This window comes from Quercus robur, chromosome 3, assembly GCF_932294415.1.
Source record: "Quercus robur chromosome 3, dhQueRobu3.1, whole genome shotgun sequence".
Taxonomy (NCBI): domain Eukaryota; kingdom Viridiplantae; phylum Streptophyta; class Magnoliopsida; order Fagales; family Fagaceae; genus Quercus; species Quercus robur.
Window position 1 is genome coordinate 11464291 of NC_065536.1, and position 21880 is coordinate 11486170.

At 33.5% G+C, this 21880-nt stretch overlaps 2 protein-coding genes and 1 long non-coding RNA gene across 21 annotated transcripts in view; 2 read left to right on the top strand and 1 right to left on the bottom strand.

Annotated features, from left to right (window-relative positions):
- Window positions 1-21880, top strand: part of LOC126717045 (uncharacterized) — a 93433-nt gene that overhangs the window by 40040 nt on the left and 31513 nt on the right. For 3 of the 8 annotated variants that reach the window (XM_050418204.1, XM_050418203.1, XM_050418202.1), the window contains exon 1: window positions 20330-21822. The exons of 1 other annotated variant lie outside the window; for it this stretch is intronic. In XM_050418204.1, the coding sequence (XP_050274161.1) occupies window positions 21601-21822 (222 nt within the window). In that variant the 5' untranslated portion in view covers window positions 20330-21600. 4 more of the 8 variants (XM_050418206.1, XM_050418208.1, XM_050418209.1 and 1 more) reach the window with 4 other exon arrangements.
- Window positions 10530-16949, top strand: LOC126717047 (uncharacterized). 12 transcript variants are annotated; one of them, XM_050418212.1, is made up of 5 exons: window positions 10539-10726; window positions 10945-11206; window positions 11356-11432; window positions 12625-12738; window positions 16561-16949. In XM_050418212.1, the coding sequence occupies exons 2-5, from the start codon at window positions 11024-11026 to the stop codon at window positions 16751-16753; spliced, it is 567 nt and encodes a 188-aa protein (XP_050274169.1). In that variant the 5' UTR covers window positions 10539-10726; window positions 10945-11023; the 3' UTR covers window positions 16754-16949. The 12 variants fall into 12 exon arrangements, 5 of the variants coding, with proteins under 5 accessions (XP_050274169.1, XP_050274168.1, XP_050274171.1 ...); XM_050418211.1 differs by having other exon boundaries at window positions 10980-11206; XM_050418213.1 differs by lacking the exon at window positions 10539-10726 and having other exon boundaries at window positions 10792-10970; window positions 11004-11206.
- Window positions 14878-20990, bottom strand: LOC126717050 (uncharacterized). The gene is made up of 2 exons (XR_007652410.1): window positions 20897-20990; window positions 14878-15073 (listed from the first exon to the last, which is right to left on the bottom strand). It is a non-coding gene; the product is annotated as an uncharacterized LOC126717050 (long non-coding RNA).

The window sequence follows — 21880 nt, forward strand, 5'->3', positions numbered from 1 at the left end:
TGTAAATACTAACAAAGAAGGCCAGAAAATGGAGAATCATTTTGGAAATGAAGGTGGTGAACTTGATTAGAGGTATGTTTCTTTTCTACTTTAAATGGTTTGTTGGGCATCCAAAATGAAGTTGCTGAGCTTACAAGTATTGACTGGCTTGGTACTTGGCAAACATGTCAAATTGAATGAAGTGAGTATAGAATTACATTGTTAGTAAGAACTTTCCAAAGTGATACTATGGTTGTTTGACAGATGATATTTGGAATTTTATGCTATTGGCTAATGTTAGCAAAAGAATGCTATTTGCACACTTTGTTATATGCCTGTTTCACATTTCCTTGAATGTCTAAACTGCAATAATTTTTTCCTGTGCTGCTCAAAGAGTGTAATTTAGGTGAGTTGAAGAGCATCTCATGTTTGCTCATTCTATATGATATCAGTAGCTCATTTTTTCTTGTGTTACTCAAAGTCTGTATTACATTGACCATTTATTTTAAGGCATGATATCCAATATGGTCTTAGATTTTTATTTTTGAAGCATGGGTGAGCTATTGCCTATTGGACACATGGTGTTTGAGAAAATTTCCTTGTTTAGGCTCATTGGTGGTGCATGTCAACTCTTTTTTTTTTTTTTTTTCAGTTCATTGATACATAAAATGTTGTTATATAGACATGTCAAAGGATTCACAAATAAAAGATCAGTTTGAAGTAAGTGTTGTGTTGAATTAGGCTGAGATCATTGATATTGCCTTTTCAACTTAGTGTTACATAAAAGATAGTGGCATGGTGAATGCTAAATTGCATTGAGATTAACACCGTGAGATGTCTATATTTGAGATTATTCTTGAATTCTCTCAGGATTACACTGAAATGGGGTCTCACAAAGTTAGTAAGCATTTTCATGGGGGATTGTACTCTTTTGTTTTATGTATAGTGGTTTTGATATGCTAGAATTTAGACTGTCACATGCTAAAAGAAGTTTTTATTTGCTAACGATAACTATAGAGTCTCATCTTGGTGTACTAGTCTCATCTGGCAACACAGGATTTTTCCTGGCCTGTTCTAAACAGGTTAGTAGTCCTTTTTTCCTATCAAAATTAAATATTGATGAATTATTCATATAAATACTTTCTTAACAATTGACCTTCTTTTACCAGTCAAGTGTCTTTAATGTTTGTTGTGAGTAAGAAGATTAAACCAAGTTGAAAGCTTTTTTGAGCTTAAATGTGTAAGCTCCCCTGGTTTTTCAAACTTGATACAGTGGAGTATATGCAATTTATAAAAGTGCATCACACCCCCACGATGGTTGGTTCCTATAATTTATTCACAAAAAAACAAAATATGAAACTATTGAATGGTTGGGACAACTTTCTTTGATGTTTTATTTTTTAATGAGAATTTTTTTTCATTGATTGAGCAATTTGCTTTAATTCAATATAAGATTGACACTAATGGAGATAGGTGGTTTGGTATCTCTCTATAAGTGGATGAGATTGTAGAACTTATATTATCATGGCGTTGGCTCCTTTGTAGTCATGCATTTCACCTAGATCTAAAATGCCGGTATATGGCAAACAGAAACAGAACCTAATGACAACCACTTCAAACAAAATATTACACAATCTCTGTAAGGAGGCCATTATAGTACCTATGAATATCGTATGACTGAATTTGTATATAAAAGAATAAGTCCTATCAATTTGTTTATATATGTATTTACAGGTTTGTGTGAGCAACACGAAATATACAACAAGTTAACTTCGGACAAAGGACGACTTAGGTTTGACATCTCTGGACATGATGAGTTTACAGTGGTAAAGAAAAGTCTTGATAGAGAAAATTCCATCCGTGGGTCAATCCTTGGTGGGAAGTGTAACAGATGTGTCATTTTTCCCACAATTGTCAGCTTGGTTGCTAAAGCTCTAGAAATTAGAAACCAGGACTGGTAGACTGCTCAGTGGTTAAGATAGTAGATGTCATATAAGTTATTTCTGATACTTCTCTGAGTTCGTATATTACTGATTGTTTTTAGTTTAAGTATCTAGAGATGTGAATTTTGCATATTAGTTTTCTTGGACATTGTTTTATGGTATAATCAGGTTTGTAAGATGGGAAATGGTCGGTTTTGTTGCATATCTTTACTTCTCTTAACCAAACATTTAAGTATTGTTTTTTTAAAGGAAAAGTTTTCAGAGTAACATTTAAGGTTGGTTGACATCATATATTTTTCTCTGCATAACATGACCATATCAAATTTAGTCCACCTGATCTAACATCATAGGCACATTGGGAATGTGAATAATTGTAACTGTATACATATAAAATGACAGTAATGAAATGCAATCCTTGGGCTTTATTTTTTTTGGAATTGCTGACTGCAGTTTATTCGTTTTTAAACAAGTACACAACTCAATGAGAAATTTCTTTACCTATCCAATTTCTATTGAATCAAGATAACCATTTTTTTTTTTTTTTTTTTTTTGCTAACAAAGGATATTTCTGAGCTTCTAGTTGCTTGATTGATTTTTTTTTTTTTTTTTTTTTTTTTTTTTTTTTTTGGGTCAAGTAAAAATGAGTTTTTGGTAGGCTCTAATTTGCATAAACATTTTAGCTATTGATCTTAGAATGTGATTTCTTCTTCTATCAATTTAATATGCATCTCTATGGCTAAGAAAGAAAGATATGAGGGCTAAAGAAGAATAAATAGGGACTGAAAGGTTCAATTGGTGTTATAAAGGTTTCAGTTTTATAGTGAATGCATTTTCCCTTCTTACTCGCTGGTGCAAAGATAGACTTAAACTAAACTTTGATTCTGTTGTTTCAATGAACTTGATTTGAATCATAAGTTCTTTTAAAATTTAAGAGTAGTGGAGATGGTGGTCAAAATGGAGATTTAATTGTTATGCCATTTTAGGTTTCCAAACATTATGTTGTATTATTGTATATTAGGACCATCAAAATTAAAATCAACGAACGTGAGAATACCAATTCGGTCATGTTCTTATTTTTCTATGTTGTTGTTCTCTCTACCATGTTTTGCTTCTCTTTGCTGGAATGTTATATATGTTTCTAGTATCAATAATCTTATCATAAGGTTTAACTTGTCCAGTAGCCTTGTTTCTAGAGATTGTTCTTGTATACTATTTTGGCCCTTCCATGATACATTCACATATACTATGCTTGAAAGTATCTGTAAATGTACTACAGGAAAGTACAAAGACTGCTACTTAGTTTGGGAAAGTGTCATCATTGGAGTGTCTGCTTGCCCTTGTAATTCCTCACATTGTTCAGAAGCCAAACACTTGTCAAATATTGATCCACAATGGAGTTTTTCATCCCAGATTCTTACAATTCCTTTCTTATGGCAGTTTTTCCCATACTTAAAAGAGGTAGCAATTTTCTAAATCACCCTCTTGTTGGGACTTAATAGGTATAGTTTTTAACTTCTTTTGATACTTAGTTGAAGCATAAAGTGCTCAAGAGCCTCTGGGTTAATTTTAAAGAACTCCACTCTAATTGATTCCGCTTAATGTAACAAATTGAAGATTTTCCTGGTTTATTTCTTTCTTATGCTGCAATATTGCTGGATGCTATTCTACTTTTCTTTTCTTTTTTTGGAATTATTTTGTATGTTTAAGTATTGTCAAGGCTTGTTGTCTGTTCTGGTTCAAGTGATCTTTTTCCATATAGGTTTTTTCAAAAAGGGTGCTAGGCCTACATTACATTCATCAGATGGCATTTTGTCTGCTAAATTGTGATAATGTACTTCCTAATGATATTTCCACTGAATATCCTGGTTATGCCTGCCTTCTTGGGAAGTTTTTAGAGACTGCAGGAGTTTCTTTATCTCATCCTAACTGCTTATTTGAAACAGTGAGGAACTGTTTCAAATTATGATTAGATCGCAATCTGTTGTTCAATTTCTTTGGTACTTCATTAAGAATGAAAGTGGTTGAGAATTTTGTGAGCATGCTTTCATTTTATATTTACTTAAATTATTTCCCTTTAAAAGATTGGATTCAATCCAGAAAGACTTATTAGGTTTTGAAATGAGTAAGGCTGTTCTTTGATATGATCAATCTGTGCAGTGAATCTGTTAGGTTTTGAAGCTAATTTGATATATTTTTTTTAACATGATCAGACTGCAGACCTTGATGCTGTTACAGCGTTTTTGTTAGAGGCACTTCCATAATTATCTAGTAGAGAGAGTAAAGAAAGTATGGCTCTTTCTTATTATATGCTTGAGTCTCTCTTCACCCCTCCATTGACCATCTCTTGAACCAATGACTTGAAACTTGCTACAAGTTTTCAATCCAGAAAGCTATTAAGTAATCTTGTTATTTTCTTTTTTTATTTTCACCTTTTCTAATTGTTATGTGCTTTGTATAGGATTTCTTTTTGTCAAAAATATTTTCTCAGTTTTAGTGAGAAATTTGGTTATACAATTTTAGTAAGTGTAATTGTGTTTCCTTCTATGTATTTCTTTTAAAATACTTGTTTGAAATATATATGTTTGCTTCAGATTCCATGCTGGTTGATGATGATATAATCACAGGTGATGAAAAAACAGAAATAATTTTGAATAAGGATTTGGAACAACAGATATGTAATGCTAGCCCAAGTAATGTTAACATTCCCAGCAATCAAACTACTCCAAGCCACCACATTCCACTTTGAAATAAAATCAAATGCTTTCAATCCTCTAGACGTATACATAGGAGTAATCCTATAGAAGCATACATATGCAATTAAAATCAAATGTTGACAATGCAATTATGTACAACTTTTTCATAATTTGTGTAAGTAACTTCTGAACATGCTTTAAGCACAAAAGGAATGTAAAAAGGTCTGGCAAGTGCCCCTTTGCTATATTTCTCTGTACATATACAAAGCCTCATCTGAATTGTTACCATTTGTCCGTTAGAGTAACCTTTAGTGATAGAGTTCCAAATGTTAAATGTATACACTGGGAAACTTCAATTTGGTTGAAAACTGACTGGCATAATTGTGATCTTCAGTGTTAAAAATTTGCACAAAAATCAAATAGCCTGTTCAAAGGATTACATTTTTTATAACTGATGTAGTGATCATCAGCTCATGTAATTGTTTCCTTTGAGTCATAATTCTACATTACTCTAACAAAGAAAAGATCAAGTCGTACTGTTTCTTAATAGGCTTCAAGTAAAGAGATGTTACATGACAAGAAAGTCTGGAAGGTATTTGGGGTATTTTTCCTATGTAAATTTCTTGATTAACCAAGTTAAAAACAGCTAGGTAGCCCTTATAGCCACTTGCTATTTAGAGAAGTTTAGTAGTAATAACTGCAATCTGCCAGCAAAGGATAAGTATTAAAATGTCCAACCATTTTTTCTTCTTGAAATTTTCTCAATTAGAGAGGCCTGCAATCATGATATATAACTCATCTTTCCAGGGAATAGTAATTAACTATACAAGAGCCTGACCGGGTTCTATTTTATTTTTGAAGGGCCTTCTCCTAGAGTTGATATTCTTATAGAATCAGAAGTGATCACCTGTTCCAGTCCAAGTGAGTGTTAGGTAATTATACTTTTTGACCTTTTTCGTTCAGTTTATTTCCAGTCAAAGGACTTTGGTGAAAGCTGAGATACATAGAACTATAGAAGTATCTATTGATATAAAGAGTATATATCAAGCGTTATTACTTAAACGAGGTTTGCAAGTTATTCCTATTTAGTTTCAATTATTATGCAATCTGCCTAAGCATTTTCAACCCAAAATCTTTTTTTTTTAAAGAAGTTATTACTAATTAATTTTGTGATGTGGCTTTCTATTTGAATCTCAAAGAGCGTAAGCTAGAGATGCTTTGCTGCTGGAGATGAGAATATCATCATAAACCCCAAATTTGAGGATGGCCTGAACAATTGTTCTGGAAGAGGCTGCAAGATTGTTTTACATGATTCTATGGGAGATGGGAAAATAGTATTCAGCAGGAGATTACAGGAAAAGTGCAGTGAAAGCTTGCTTATGATGTTACTGCTGTTGTTCGGATATTTGGTAACAATGTCAGTAATTCTGATGTGCGAGTGACCATGTAGGTGCAAACACCAAACCTTCGTGAACAGTATAAAGACGTTGCCAAGTTAGTTCTTTTTTTTCTATTTTTTGTTTCCATATTGTGAAAACTGGCATGAATCCGCATGAAATCTGTGAAAACTGCTTCATTTGGAATGGCATTGATTAAATAGTAATTAACTTGACAATGAAAGAATACTGAATTCGTTGACAATGAAAGATGCCTTTAAATATATTTTTCTTAAAGAAAAGTTGCTTTAATATTTTCCTTGGATATATTTAAGAACAGATCTTTAGATTTGTCTTAACTTCCCAACAAATTGGATGGGAAGAAGTGCCAGAGTTGGCCATTTGTCTGATAAGTTTATAAGGATATGAGGCACAATTATGGTTGGACATATTGTTGACCAATGGCTTGATTGTAGATTCAAATAAATGGGCTTTTGCTGTTGCAATAAACGAATAAAGCTTTGGTCACTAGATGTAAGAATTAAGCTATAATGCTTCTGTCTTGATCCTCTATTTCGTCTTGCTCTTGCAATTCTTGCAACCTATTGTCGTTGAAAAACGAGGCATAACAACAGCCAAAGATGTAAGAATTAAGCAATAATCCTTCCACATTGATCCTACTATCACTTTTTGTTTGTTACTCTTTACCCGGATCCCCAAGACAAAATGATCTTACTACTATTAACTTATTATTATTTTTTGCTTCCACAAGCAAGATACAGTATTTGTTCAATTTCTGTGGCGTATTATATTTAGTAGGTTTTGTGATAGGCTGATATCATTTGTTTTTTTCATTAGCCATCTATCCAGGTTCTAACTTCTAAGTCCTCTATTAAATATAAGTGCAATGCAGGATCTCTGATGGAACAAGAGACACTGCATAAGAACTTGGCATTGGAAAGTGACAGTTGCTGAAGGCGTGCAATTGAGACAGTAGATAGTTCCTACCTGTATATACCCTTATGTATTTTGAGTATGTGAATTCTTTTTAGATTTGGTCCCTTACCTTATCTTTTTCCTCTTTTCTTATTTTAGTTTGTAGTGGGTTTTGTCCTCTGTTCGTTAGAGTTTCTCACCTCAATTTTGTTACACAGTACATTTCTGTTTGTTCAGAGACGCGTACAGCAGAAAGGGGTTGCAGTTGATTATCATTTCTGATGTTTGTGGAGAATGTTGGCAACTTTATAATAGTAATTATGTATAACTAACATGACAGAGATTGAGGTTGTGGAGAACGAAGTATTCATGCTTATCAAATACAACTTTAGTGATTATACTTTTGTTAGGAATCGAATTATAAACATTTACTCCAAGTGCAGGGATTTGGAGGATTCGATCAAAGTCTTCAATTGGATGTCTCAAAGGAACTCAGTCTCATGGAACTCCTTAATTGCATCTTTTGTCCTTTGTGGGCTGGCTCCAAGGCACTACAAATGTATGAAGAGATGAGGTTGGAACGCATACAGCCAACGGATGTTACATTGCTGTCCTTGCTCCATGCTTGCTGCCATGTTGGCTTAGTTGAAAGGGGCATGGAGTTGTTGGAATCCATGGCTAAAGATCATGGGTTGAGTCCAAGATCGGAACACTATGCTTGTGTTGTTGACTTGTTGGGTTGGGCAGGACTTCTTACTAAAGCAAAACATTTTATTGAAGGATTACTTGAGAATTGGCAAGCCTTGCTTGGTTCTTGTAGCATTCATGGTGATTTAGAGATGGGAATATATGCTGCAGATCAGTTTTTTTTCAGCAGCCCCTAAAAACCTAGCACCCTATATTTTATTGTTCACTATCTATTTTCTTCTAAAGGGAGATGGAAAGAGAGAGCAAGGACTATTAAGAGAATGAGGGAAATGAGGTGGCAAAATAAACAGATATGAGTTGGATTGAGATTGAAAAGAAAGTCCAAAGCTTTGTTGTTGTGGATAGAATGCATGCACAATATGGAAACATATATGGGGTTTTGGCTAAGTTGTTTAGACACATGACAGATGAAGGGTAAGCTCTACCTAAGAGACTCATTTTCTATAACTTGGATCAAGATGGGAAGGGACAGCCATTGATTTGATTTACTAACCACTCAAATATTTCTAATGTTCTGTGTTTGGTCGGATAATCTCTCAATGTAATTGGATGTTTGGATTATTAGCTTGTTCCTGATTTAAAAGCTGGTTGAACTTCTAAGTGGTTTTGCCTACTTTGCAAACTTGGTAGATAAAGGCCAAATAGGGAGGGAAAGAAGTTAGCAGATGGTGTGTACTGCATTATCTTTTAAGACCTAGAGTTGATTAACAAAATTTTCCCCTTTTTGTACTAGTTCTCTGTCTGCTAGTCAAACTAAAAGGATATGTTGATTTTCTATGAGCATCAATTGGTTATATACCCACAACTCCACAAGTGCGCATATGATTAGCTTATTATGATCCTTGTTTCTTGACTTATCTCGTCTAAAATAAATGAATTTTGGCTATGTAACCCTGGTTAGTTGATTAGGATCTTTAGAGCCCACCCCAATGTAGTTGTAAAAAGTTTTAGCTAAGTTAAATTGAATTGAGTTGCTCTTAAATATTTTTACTTAAAGACATGAAAGTGTGCCTTGTGCAACTAATTTAATCTCACTAGGCTTTTAGAGAATTCCAGAACTAGTCTTAGCCACCACATTCTACTTTGAATAAAGTCAATTGCTTTAAATCCTGAGCATAAATAGGAGGAAACCAACTTATCAAAAAAAAAAAGATTAAACCAGTAGAAGCATACACATCCACTTAAAAGTTAAAACCCAATTTTCATGATGGGATTACGAACATCCATAATTTGTGTAAGTAACTTCTAAATATGCTTTTAAAAAATTTGAAGCAAAGAGGTACTTGAATAATTGAGGTCTTAGTGTAAAAAAATTGCACAAAAATCAATTAGCTTGTTCAAAGGATTACATTTTTTATAACTGATATAGTGATCATCAGCCCATGTAATTGTTTTAACTCAGTCATGGTTTTACATTTCTCTAACAAAGGATAGAGTTGTACGGTTTCTTCAAGGGCTCAAGTAAGGAGAAATAACATGACAAGACTAGAAATTTGGAAGGTATTTGGAGTATATTACATAACAATAGTGGATTTAACCAATAAGTATAAAACAACTTTATGCTTTGCGAGTCCTAAAGAAAGCTTCAAAGGACATTGAACAACTTTTTCTCTCTTTTTTTTTTTTTTTTTTTTTTTTTTTTTTGGTGTGTGGAGAAAAGGACCTTGAACAACTTTATTCTTTGCTTGGGATTAGAATTATGCAAACCCCCTTTATAAAAGAGCAAGATTGAATAAGCGATTTTGTAGGAAACATTATGCATTCTATCTCAAACAAAATACTAATATACAAAACATACTCAAAATTAGCACTCACTACTATCTTTATGTCAATATTTCTCTAAAGATTGACATTGCTATTGCACATTAAGGGGAAAAAAGTTTAAGACTTTAGGCAATGAATAATCTATGCAATTCATCAAATTAATGTTGCACTTAGGATGTAAATAAACATGGAGAAATTGGTCAAAAATTTAGGATTTTAAACTAGCCGAGCCTAATTGAAAATCAGCTCAATAAAAAATGTAAAATGTTCAAATTTGGATTAAGCTTGAACCAAGCTTACAAACTATGTTTGAGCTTGAGTTTGTAAGAAAGTCCTAAAACTTGGGCTCAACTTGATTCGTCAATCAAGCCGTGCTTAAGCTCAAATTCAAGCACAGTATACAAGTATATTACCAAGCCCATTTAATTTGGAGATGTGGTCCCAACTCACAATTAATGAAAGACTTAGTAGGATATAAGTTTGTTTTTCAAGCTTAAGCCCATAAACCAATCTAAGCTCGGTTTGTTTTAGGCTTATATAAGGTCTATTTGGTTAGGTGGTTTTTGGAGCTTAAAAAAGCTTTTTTAAAACTCAAAACTTAATTTTGCAACCACAACTCCTCCTAATTTTTTTACAAATGTTCATTTTAAATTCAAAACAACTTTTTTTAACCATTTATACAAACACACCTATAGAGTTGCAATGCTCCCACATTAAAATTGAGTAATGTCATCTTTACAATTATTGGTAATAAGTACTTTACCTCTTTTTGTTAGAATTTCTATCCAATTTAATGAAAAATTCAAATTCTATTACATACTTTTTTTTAAAAAAACTTTGATATTTTTATCTATAAAAAAATAATAATAATAAAAATAAAAATAAAACTAGAGAAGTGGTCTGGTCGGGGATACTTCAAAATTTAAAGGACACTCAGCATATAGAATAGAACTCTCTTCAATCTCCACCATCCACCATACGAACGGCCACATGCCAACTTCTGGAACTAGAAGTAACAAAACCACACATCGTCTGAACCTAAACGCATTTCAACAGTTAATGAATACCACCTCCTATTTTTCAAATTACCAAAAATACCCTTGTCTCATTCCCTTCTCCCTCACAACACTCAGAGGCTCAAAAAAGAATTACACACTCTGACTCTCTCTCTCACACATTTTTGAGCGAGTCATGACTCAGTCGCCTTAAATGGCGAGTACATGGAAGACTCGGCTCAACTCGGGCTGACTCGCGGCGATGTCCACGGAGGTTTATCTGAGTGGAACCCACCACATCCCCTCTGGTTAAGCGCCATCGTTCCCGGAACGTAAATTTATCTTTCACTCTCTTCAATCTTTATTTATTAATTTAACATTTTACAATTGCTTGTGAATTTTAGTTAAACTTATTGGGTTGGGTTGGGTTGGGTAGGAAGAATGCATTTCAGCTTCACAAATCAAAATTTTCAACAATACATTTTGGTTTCAACAATACTTATTGGGTTTTGTTCTGTCGGGAGAATTGTTCTTTCCTTATTGTAATCAGATAATTCAGATAGGATGCTTTCTTAAATGATGCAGCCAGTGAGAATAATTGGTCCCCACATGGTTTCATCGATTTTATTATGATTACAAAGAGGGTATATATGCATGCTACAACACGGTTAGAAAATAGAAGTGCCTGGGTTGTTGAGTGTTCTTTGAATATCCAAGTAACAACAGGAGTTGCGGGAAACTTTTGTTTAGTAGAGCATCTTCAGAGTCAACACTTGTCAATCCCTGCTGGATTGCAATATACATTTCCTGAGGTCAGTTATAGCATTCATTATTATGTGAATTTGTGAAGAATTGTCTTCTTTCAGCTTGCCTCTTTCTTAAACCAACATTCAAAATTTAAGATACTCTAGTTTTACTAAGAAGTTATCAACCATTATGAGCAAACTTGTTTTATTTGTAGAATCTTCAGCACAATTTTAAGTCTATGCCCCATTGGATTGCCCCGCATGGAAAATCAGAAAAACAAGATTTGACTATGTGAGCTATCTACATCCTTCTTCCCAATTGAGGTGAAGAAGACTTGTCGACTTACATCTTATGCAAACTGCAATACTTATCATGGAAGTCTGTTTATTAATAGAGATTAAAATAAGGATGTGGTGTAAAAGCCCACATTTACACCCTCCAATGCCAATACGTCACATAAGATATTTATGAATAAAAGATTAGGTCCAACCACGAAGAATAATTCTCCCTTTAAACACTAGGACACATGCAATATCTGTGGGATCAAATTTTGAGCTTTTCTTCTTCCCACGTAGTTGTCTTCGTTACGTCAACTCACATAGCATCACCTCTTTGGAGTTGTGGTATTTACAGGTTACAGCTAGGTCATGCTTTTCGATTTTGGGTCCAAACTTTAGTGTCTAAGGGTATGTTAGGTTAGATCTCTTTTGATCCTTAGATTGTATCTCATCCTATCTTGGAAAACATTAGGCTTTGGCATTTAATAATAGTGAGACTTTTGTGTCTGTGCCATTCGATCTCATTCACTCTAATGTATGCAAAGAATCTCCTATTTCTACTTTGTTAGTTTTTTTAGTTAAAATTTTTCAGAGATAATATTATAATGAGTTTACTAAAATGATTGAAGGTTCTCAAAATCCATCAAAATCTACTGATTTGAAAATGTCCTATAGTACAAACAACATGACTTCCTTATGGAATCATTTCTTATACATCTTATTGAAGAACTTTGCAGAAAAATGGTTGAGTAAAATGTAAACTTTGATATATTTTGTTTTCCAGACTCTCGTTCTTTTTGCATATATTATTGCATCCTTCTCAAGCAAAACTGCACCTGCTGTTATCCATAGAGGAAAATAAATTTTTTGATTTAATAATATAGCCACTTTACAGGATGGTGTTAAGGATATTTTAGAAAAATAAAATAGAAGAATTCGAAGAAAGACACAAGTTGCCAGTTTGCCTTTTTATTCATAAAAAAGGTTTCCAGTTTGGTAGTTCCAATAGTATTATAACTACTATTAACATGAATTTGACCATTTCTTTTAGTCCTCCTTGTACTTTCTGGGTTTGCTCTATGTTTTTTTTATGCATAGAGTAGCCATTCGTATATATAACATTCTTACTTATCAAAAAAAAATGAATTTGATCCAATGATATTAATTAAAAATTTCAGCTTTGAAACATCTGTGCATATGATCAGATTAGGTCATGGTGAGGACTACCAATTTCAGCTCGCAGTAGATCAGTGCCCAAAAAGTTGTATTCATTACATTACACCATCGCAGAGATTTATCTTAGAGGAGCTACTAGACAGGTATATAGTCATATCTCTTACCTTTCGGAAATCACTGTTGACTGTTGTAGGTGCAAAAATTGATACAAATTAACTGTATAGAATCACTTCACTGTAGCCACACTTGTGAAAGAAATGGAGCTAGCATATTCTTGAGTCAGCTTGATTAGTGTATAACCTGCATTCTCATACTCCGTATAGATTACAGCCAAAAGCCCAGGATAAACATACACTGGTTTGTGCTATGAATAACCTTGATGTGATCACATATCACTGACATAAATAGTATCTTACAATTTTGGGATATATCTTATGGCTTCTATTTATAGTTTCTTTGATATCTTAGTATCTTGAGCATGCCTTATAATTCATCACCCAAGGCAGAATTGCTTTATTCTCTTATAGTTAAAACCATGTTTGAGAACAATCGGTATCAAAAGCTGAAGAAGCAACCTAAAACTTCAACCCAACATGTTGATTGGTTTTAACATTTGGATGGCTTCAAACTCATGTGGCCAATCACACCCAGATTATTGGAGAAAATGGAAGCCGATACTGCTTATATATGCCTCCAATCATCTATGTGAATACTGAATGTTGGTGATGTCAATTTAACTCATCGGGTTGATTGGATTTATGTCAATGGCATTGTGTATGTAGTTAGAAGTTTACATTTCATTTTTGTTATTGTTACAGAATCTACCATAATTTTCGAAAGGAAGTTCAATAAATACTAAAAATTGCTGTGACATCAGTTGATTATGCCCATATGCTCCATGAAACAGTTCTTTGCTTGCTAAACCTACCTTAATTAGAAGCTTCTAGTTGTTCAGCTCCTAATCTGCTAGAGGAAGGGTAGCACTAATTTGTTTCTGAGTGAAATTCTTGTGGTTCCACCACCACATTCAGCACCATGGCATGCCATTCAGTGAATAAAAGCGGATGATCAAGATCATATGGTTCTCCACAATCCTCACTATCAATCTTCAGATGTGTTTACAGCATATGAGAGCCAAATAAACCTAGAAACTGCAATATGATGTCTAAAGCCATGATGCTGAGCCTTCTTGTAGATTAGTATCCGAGCAACTAAGACCATGCCAAACGATTGTGTATTGTGTCTGCATGTGCAAGTTTGCATGTGTGGTGGTTCAACATCTGCTCAGACCAATAATTAAAGACAAAATATTTGTCCCAAGCCACATTTGATACATCATTACTCAATGGAGAGTTGGGAGAAAATGAATATAAATATCATTACTCAATAAAGGATTATAGGCTTAGAGGGAAAAAATGAAGGGATGGGAGAGAGTTATAGAGAAAGAGGAACACTGGTTGTGCTTTAATTTTGTGCATCTTGCAGCATTTCCTGCTTTATCATTGAAGAACAGACACTATTTACCCCCCCCCCCCACAAAAAAAAGAAGAAGAGACATCTAACAACAAACACTTGATTGAGATTGCGTAATTTAAACAGGGGAAGAAGTCCTGTCAAATAGAGTTTTTTTTTTCTTCGGACCATCTTTGATTGTATTACAATATATAAGAACCACTGCTATAAATAATATTTATAGTCTACACCCTTGATTGTGAAATATTGAAATCCGAATCATGCATTATAATATAGAATTCAAGCTACAGAATTTCTCAATCCCATAGCTCAGATTGGTTAAACTTATTGGGTTTTGTAAGTTATGTGTTGGGTTGGGTAAGAAGAATGCATTTCGGCTTCACAAATCAAAATTTTCAACAATACATTTTGGTTTCTAACCTGCTCGTCACAATTTTTGTTAAGTAAAAAAAAATGTGTTTGATAAGGTAGGAACTGAAATGTATTGATGGAATGTTTGAAATGTGAAGCCGTGCGTATTGATGTCATCTTTTGTGCTTGGAAGATTAAATTATATTAAGAATTTGAATGAGATTCAGGTCTCAAATTTGTGTATTTGAGTAAGTTTTTTTTTGCCTGGTTCATTTTTACCATAAATGACATTAATTTTACAGGTTTGGATTCTAATGATGGTTGTAATTGCATAAGTTTGGTCTTGATATTTCATTGAAATTCATGAAATTTTCATGTAAATCTCACCAATAGAAACAAAAAAGTATATAATTGGTTACACATATTTAGGTTTATTATTTATGTTTGGTTACCTGCAATGTGAAATGTATGTCGTAATATTTGAAATGTAAAGCCTTGCATATTGCAGTAAAATTAAAAAATAGATGATATTAAGAAATTTTGAATGAGGTTCATTAGTTGTTCAATACATAGACTGTCAAGCATGAAGTTGATTGACCTGTGTAGTTTCTGCCATTTGCTGAGTTGAGCATGGGATATAGCTGTTTTAGTTACCTCATAAACATTTACTTTGGAGTTAGATGTTTTAGCTGTGTTTTGGTAACTTTGGTGGAGAACAAAGTCATTCCTGATCCTTTCTAAGGGCTACAAAGTGAGACAATTATAGATATTGCTGATTCTGGGGGAGAGTATTACACATTCTGGTTTTTTACAACTTTTCAGAGTAAGCTGTTGAAAAATTTATTAATATGAAATATGTGTGCTGGGTGTCTTGGTGACAAAAATGGACCAAAGCACTGGGTGAATTGCTGAAGGTAAGTTTGGAGATTAGATGTGCTTTACAAAGGCTTGGGAAATGCTGGATTGAAATAGTTGATGCAGTGTTGATGGTTCTTGTAGCATTCATGGTGATTCAGAGATGGGAAAATATGCTACAAAGAGCACCATAAAAGCCCAGCACCATATATTTTATTGTCCAATATCTATTTTCTTCTAATGGGAGATGGAAAGAGAGAGCAAGGACTATTAAGAGAATGAGGGAAATGGGGTGGCAAAAGAAACGGGTATGAGTTGGATTAAGATTGAAAAGAAAGTCCAAAGCTTTGTTGTTGTGGACAGAATGCATGCACAATATGGAAACATATATGGGGTTTTGGCTGAGTTGTTTAGACACATGACAGATGAAGGGTAAGCTCTACATAAAAGGCTCATTCTCGATAACTTGGATCAAGATGGGAAGGGACAGCCATTGGTTTGATATACTAACCACTCATATATTTCTAATATTCTGTGTTTGGTCGGATAATCTCTCAATGTAATTGGATGTTTGGATTATTAGCTTGTTCTTGATTTAAAAGCTGGTTGAACTTCTAATTGGTTTTGCCTACTTTGCAAACTTGGTAGATAAGGGCCAAATAGGGAGGGAAAGAAGTTGGCAGATGGTGTGTACCACATTATCTTTTAAGACCTAGAGTTGATTAACAAATTTTCGCCTTTTTGTACCAGTTCTCTTTGTCCGCATGTCAAACTATAAGGATATGTTGGTTTTCTATGAGCATCAATTGGTTATAGACCCACAAGTGCGCATATGATTAGCTTATTATGATTCTTGTTTCTTGACTTACCTCGTCTAAAATAAATGAATTTGGCTATATAACCCTTGTTAGTTGATTAGGATCTTTAGAGCTCACCCCAATGTAGTTGTAAAAAGGTTTAGCTAACTTAAATTGAGTTGAGTTGCTCTTTTAATATTTTTACGTAAAGACATGAAAGCGTGCCTTGTGCAACTAATGTAACTCTTTCTCTTTATAATTTTATGACATTGTTTCTTCTCACCGATTAGCTGCTCAAGTAGTGCAATCAATATCAATGATTGTCTGTAACTTCAACCGTATCCTTAGCAATCATCAACTTGTTTCACTAAGATGGTTGAATTACATGGAAATTTTCCGTTTATCATCTTTTTCATCCTTCATTAAGAATTCTCATCAAACCAAATTGTGAAATGCTTCTTGCTAACAAGTCCAATTCCTTGTAAACAGAATATGGACAGGGGATTGGAGAGGAGGCTTGATCAATGGAAATGGGATGGCTTTTGCATTTCCTAAACATATTATGGATGTTCTGGTTGCCTCATTAAAGCAGGAGGTGTATTCAGAATTTAGGGGGCTCAAGTTGTTCTTTACAAAGGCTTGGGCAATGCTGCATTTAAATATATACTTGATGCAGCGTTAATGTGCACAGGAGAGAATCCATAAAAATGGCCATCTATGTCTTTGGTAAGGCTGAAGAATGCAGCTTTGTATGAGGTTATTGTTTGACTGAGGTGTTTTCCTCGTGTTGTTGTAACTTCTTTACCGTGCAGCTAATTTTTGCTGCTTTTGTAATCCATGTTTTACTTATTGAAATAAAATAACTGCCTTTCTTATAATTATTATAAAAAAAAAAAAAAATTCTTTAGGCCTTTGAAAAATTGAGATAACCCTTTTTTAGTTGGCATTTAATTAATATTCTAGGAGATCATGCTTGGATTGTGTTATCTAAATTCCCAACTAGCTATTATATTTTGTTTAGTGTGTAATGAATTGGCCACTGCCTTTATGAGCACAGAGATTCAGTCGTATCTCGTATGATTAATGTAATAGAAATTTTTTAACAAGGGGTGCAAAATGACTTGTGAGAAAATAGAGTGAAAGAACTTCCTAATTTTGTACAAAATAGACTTTCTAATTTCAGTTACAGCGCCAATTGACTTCAAATTAAATTTTTTTTTTTTAATTTTTAATTTATTATTTCGAGAAGTCTTCCAATTGAAATCAAGTAGATTTATTTTCAGTGAATCCAGCTTAGAAAATTTCCCATTTTCTCGAGTAGACCTAGTGGTACATTTGTACAAAGGAATGATGAAACATAAATTGAAATAACATTACAAAATCAATTGTGATATATTTACTAAAATAATTGTTGGCTCCAGGCCATAAACCTGTCATTGTGGTGAAGTGCAAACCAACATGAATACTACATACATGCACATAGAACCCCAAGGCATGTGATCTCCTCAGGAATTATTAAGCAATATGCATAGCTAAACCAATGATCATACTAGTTCATGCCATTGCATCTTTTTTTTGCATTTTCCTAAAAATCTTCCGAGCAATTATTGCATCTCTAATTTTGGCATAGATATTTTTTTACCATTTTTACTTTTTAACTTTAACTTTTTTACACTTTTTAAAAAAAAAATTTATTCAAGGGTTGAACTTGAAAATTGTTTTTTTTTTTTCAACTATCAATCTCAACCCTTTGGTATTGTACTTGATCTCAATCCTAGATTTCTACTAGACAAATCCCAGTAACAATACCCACACCATACTAAAAAAAATAATATTACCCATACAAAAATTCCAGCAATCAGCATAGCAAAGAACAAACATAGTGCTTCCTCAACCCTGCCATACCGATTATAAGCACCAATCATAGAATGAAATGCCACCAAATTTCTTTGGGGAAGTTTGATGAGCAGTTCCCTTGCATATCTGAAGAAGTCACATTTTGCATACATACCTATAATAGCAATTGCAATTATCATATAGAAATTTATATTTGAATCAGTAGAATCATATCCAAGCTGGTAGACAACCACACATATTCCATAAGTATGGTAATCGTTAAACATCTCTTTAGCCTAGCTAGCCCAACTGTCATTTACTTTCTCAGCAATCAAACTAGTCCTATCCACCACATTCCACTTTGAAATAAAGTCAATTGCTTTTCAATCTTGTAGCTTCCAATCTGAACATGACAGATAAATAGGAGGAAACCAGCTTATCAAAAAAAAAATAAAAAGGAGTAAACCAGTAGAAGCATACACGTCCAATTAAAACTCAATTTTCACGATGGGATTTTGAACATCCATAATTTGTGTAAGTAACTTTTGAACTTGCTTTTAAAAAAATTTGTGGCAAAGAGGTACTTGCATAATTGAGGTCTTAGTGTAAAAAAAATTACACAAAAATCAATTAGCCTGTTCAAAGAATTACATTTTTTATAACTGATGTAGTGATCATCAGCCCATGTACTTGTTTTAACTCAGTCATGGTTTTACATTTCTCTAACAAAGTAAGGATAGAGTTACATGATTTCTTTGGTTTTACATTTCTCTAACAAAGTAAGGATAGAGTTATATGGTTTCTTTAGGGGCTCAAGTAAGGAGATATTACATAACAAGACTTGAAATTTGGAAGGTATTTGGGGCATATTACATAACAAGATTGGATTTAACCAATAAGTATAAAATAACTTTATGCTTTGCTAGTCCTAAAGAAAGCTTCAATGGACATTGAACAACTTTTTTTTTTCTTTTTTGTGTGTATGTGTGTGTGTGCTAGTCCTAAAGAAAGCTTCAATGGACATTGAACAACTTTTTCTTTTTCTTTTTCTTTTTTCTTTGTGTGTGTGTGTGTGTGTGTGTGTGGAGAAAAGGACCTTGAACAGCTTTATTCTTTGCTTGAGATTAGAATTATGCAAACTCCCTTTATAAAAGAGCAAGATTGAATAAGCGATTTTGTAGCAAACATTATGGGTTCTATCTCAAACAAAATACTAATATACAAACCATACTCAAAATTAGCACTCACTACTATCTTTATGTCAATATTTCTCTAAAGATTGACATTGCTATTGCACATTAAGGGGGAAAAAAAGTTTAGGACTTTAGGCAATAAATAATCTATGCAATTCATCAAATTGATGCTACACTTAGGATGCAAATAAATGTGGAGAAATTTGGTCAGAAATTTAGGTTGTAAACTAGCTGAGCCTAATTCAAACTCAACTCAACAACAAATGTAAAATGTTCAAATTTGGTTTAAGCTTAAACCAAGCTTACAAATTATATATGAGTTTGAACTCATAAGAAAGTCTAAAAACTTGAGCTTAGCTTGACTTGACTTGATTCAATAATCAAGCCATACCAAGTTCAAACTCAAGCACAATCAAATACAATTATATTATGAAGCCCATTTAATTTGGAGATGTGGTCCAAACTCTCAATTAATGAAAGATTTAAGAAAATATGAGTTTGTTTTTCAAGCTAATTACTAAGCTCATAAACCAACCTAAGCTCAGATTGTTTTAGGCTTATATAAGGTCCGTTTGGTTAGTCATTTTGAGAGCTTAAAAATTAAAAGAATATTTTTAAAACCCAAAAATCTGTTTTGCAATCACAACTCATCATAATTTTATTACAATTGCTTATTTTAAATTCAAAATACTGTTTCCTAACAGTTTATACAAACACACCAATAGAGTTGAAATGCTCCCACATTAAAATTGAGTAATATCATCTTTATAATTATCGGTTACCTCTTGTTGTTAGAATTTCTATTAATGGAAAATTCAAATTTTATTACATACGTGTTTTTAAAAACTTTGATATTTTTATCCAAAAAGAAAAACTAGGAAAGTGGTCTGTTCGGGGATATTTGTAAACAAACATTTGGGACAGACGCAAGAAAAAGTTTAAAACACATCGTCCACGTGGCTGTCCCGGCCCCACCTCCGACTTTCAAATTACCAAAACTACCCCTGTTCCTTCCCTTGTCTCTCTCTCTCACACACCGACAGACACAAAAGAATCACACACTGACTCTGATCACTCTCTCATTTGTGAGCGAGTATGACTCGGTTGGCTTAAATGGCGAGTACAAGAAAGACTCGGGCTGACTCGCAGCGATGTCCACGGAGGTTAACTTGATTAGTGGAACTCACCACCTTCCCTTGGCTAAACGCCGTCGTTCCCGGAACGTAAATTTATCTTTCACTCTCTTCAATCTTTATTTATTAATTTAACATTTTGCAATTTCTTGTGAATTTTGGTTAAACTTATTGGGTTTTGTAAGTTATGTGTTGGGTTGGGTTGGGTAGGAAGAGTGCATTTCGGCTTCACAAATCAAAATTTTCAACAATACATTTTGGTTTTACCCTGCTCGTTACAATTTTTACCATATATGCCATTAATTTTACAGGGTTGGATTCTAATGATGGTTGTAATTGCACAAGTTTGGTCTTGATATTTCATTGAAATTCATGAAATTTTCATGTAAATCTCGCCAATAGAAACAAAAAAGTAAATAATTGGTTACACTTATTTAGGTTTGTCATTATGTTTGGTTACCTGCAATGTGAAATGTATGTGATAATATTTGAAATGTAAAGCCTTGCATATTGCAGTACAATTAGAAAATAGATGATATTAAGAAATTTTGAATGAGGTTCATTAGTTGTTCAATACATAGACTGTCAAGCATGAAGTTGAATGACCTGTGTGCTGTTCTGCCGTTCGCTGCGTTGAGCATGGGATATAGCTGTTTTAGTTACCTCATAAACATTTACTTTGGAGTTAGCTGTTTTAGCTGTGTTTTGGTAACTTTGGTGGAGAACAAAGTCGTTCCTGATCCTTTCTAAGTGCTGCAAAGTGAGACAATTATAGATATTGCTGATTTTTGGGGGAGAGTATTATACATTCTGGTTTCTTACAACTTTTCAGAGTAAGCTGTTGACAAATTTATTAATATGAAATATGTTCTTGAAATATGTGCCAGGTGTCTTGGTGACCAAAATGGACCAAAGCACTGGGTGAACTGCTGAAGGTGAACGTAAGTTTGGAGATTAGATGTGAGCACAGATGGACTTACTAGTTAGGAAGTTTTAAGGGGCACAAAATCTTGTTAACTAAGTTTGACCTGGTAGGACAACATATATACATAAAATATATAGTGGATTCATTAAATATAAATAATGTTTTATCCTTCAAGACAGTTTTTTATTTCTAATTTAGATGCTTGATCTTTGTAATTATCAGTGTATCTCTTGCATACTCCCCTTGTACATGGGTTGCACCTCTGCTCTTTATTGAATTATTTACTCATAAAGAAAAGGGTTTTGAAAGGGAGAGTCACAGTATGCTAGAACTTCTGTATGCATCCTCCCGTGATAAAGGAAAGGAAATTCCATGGACATTCACTTCTTATTGTGTCTTTTACATTTAAGAATGTGTTTTCGTTCTATTGTAACCTATCCATATGTTCTATTGCCAGTTGAATGAACCATATATTTATAGAATATATCAAAGGTTTTCATCAAAGGGTCCAATTTTGAAATTGAAATGCATGTTGAAAATGTGGCCAAGAAAGCTGACTAGAAATTTAACATATATGAACAATTTCATGGTTAGGCGAGGAAATGGTGATTTTGATATGGCCTCAGGAGAAGTTGCAACTAGTGGGACAGACGAAAAACATGAGGTTGGTTTGTTCTAGAAGATTTGCAGATTTTTCACAAATGAAAATGATAGTTTGAAGG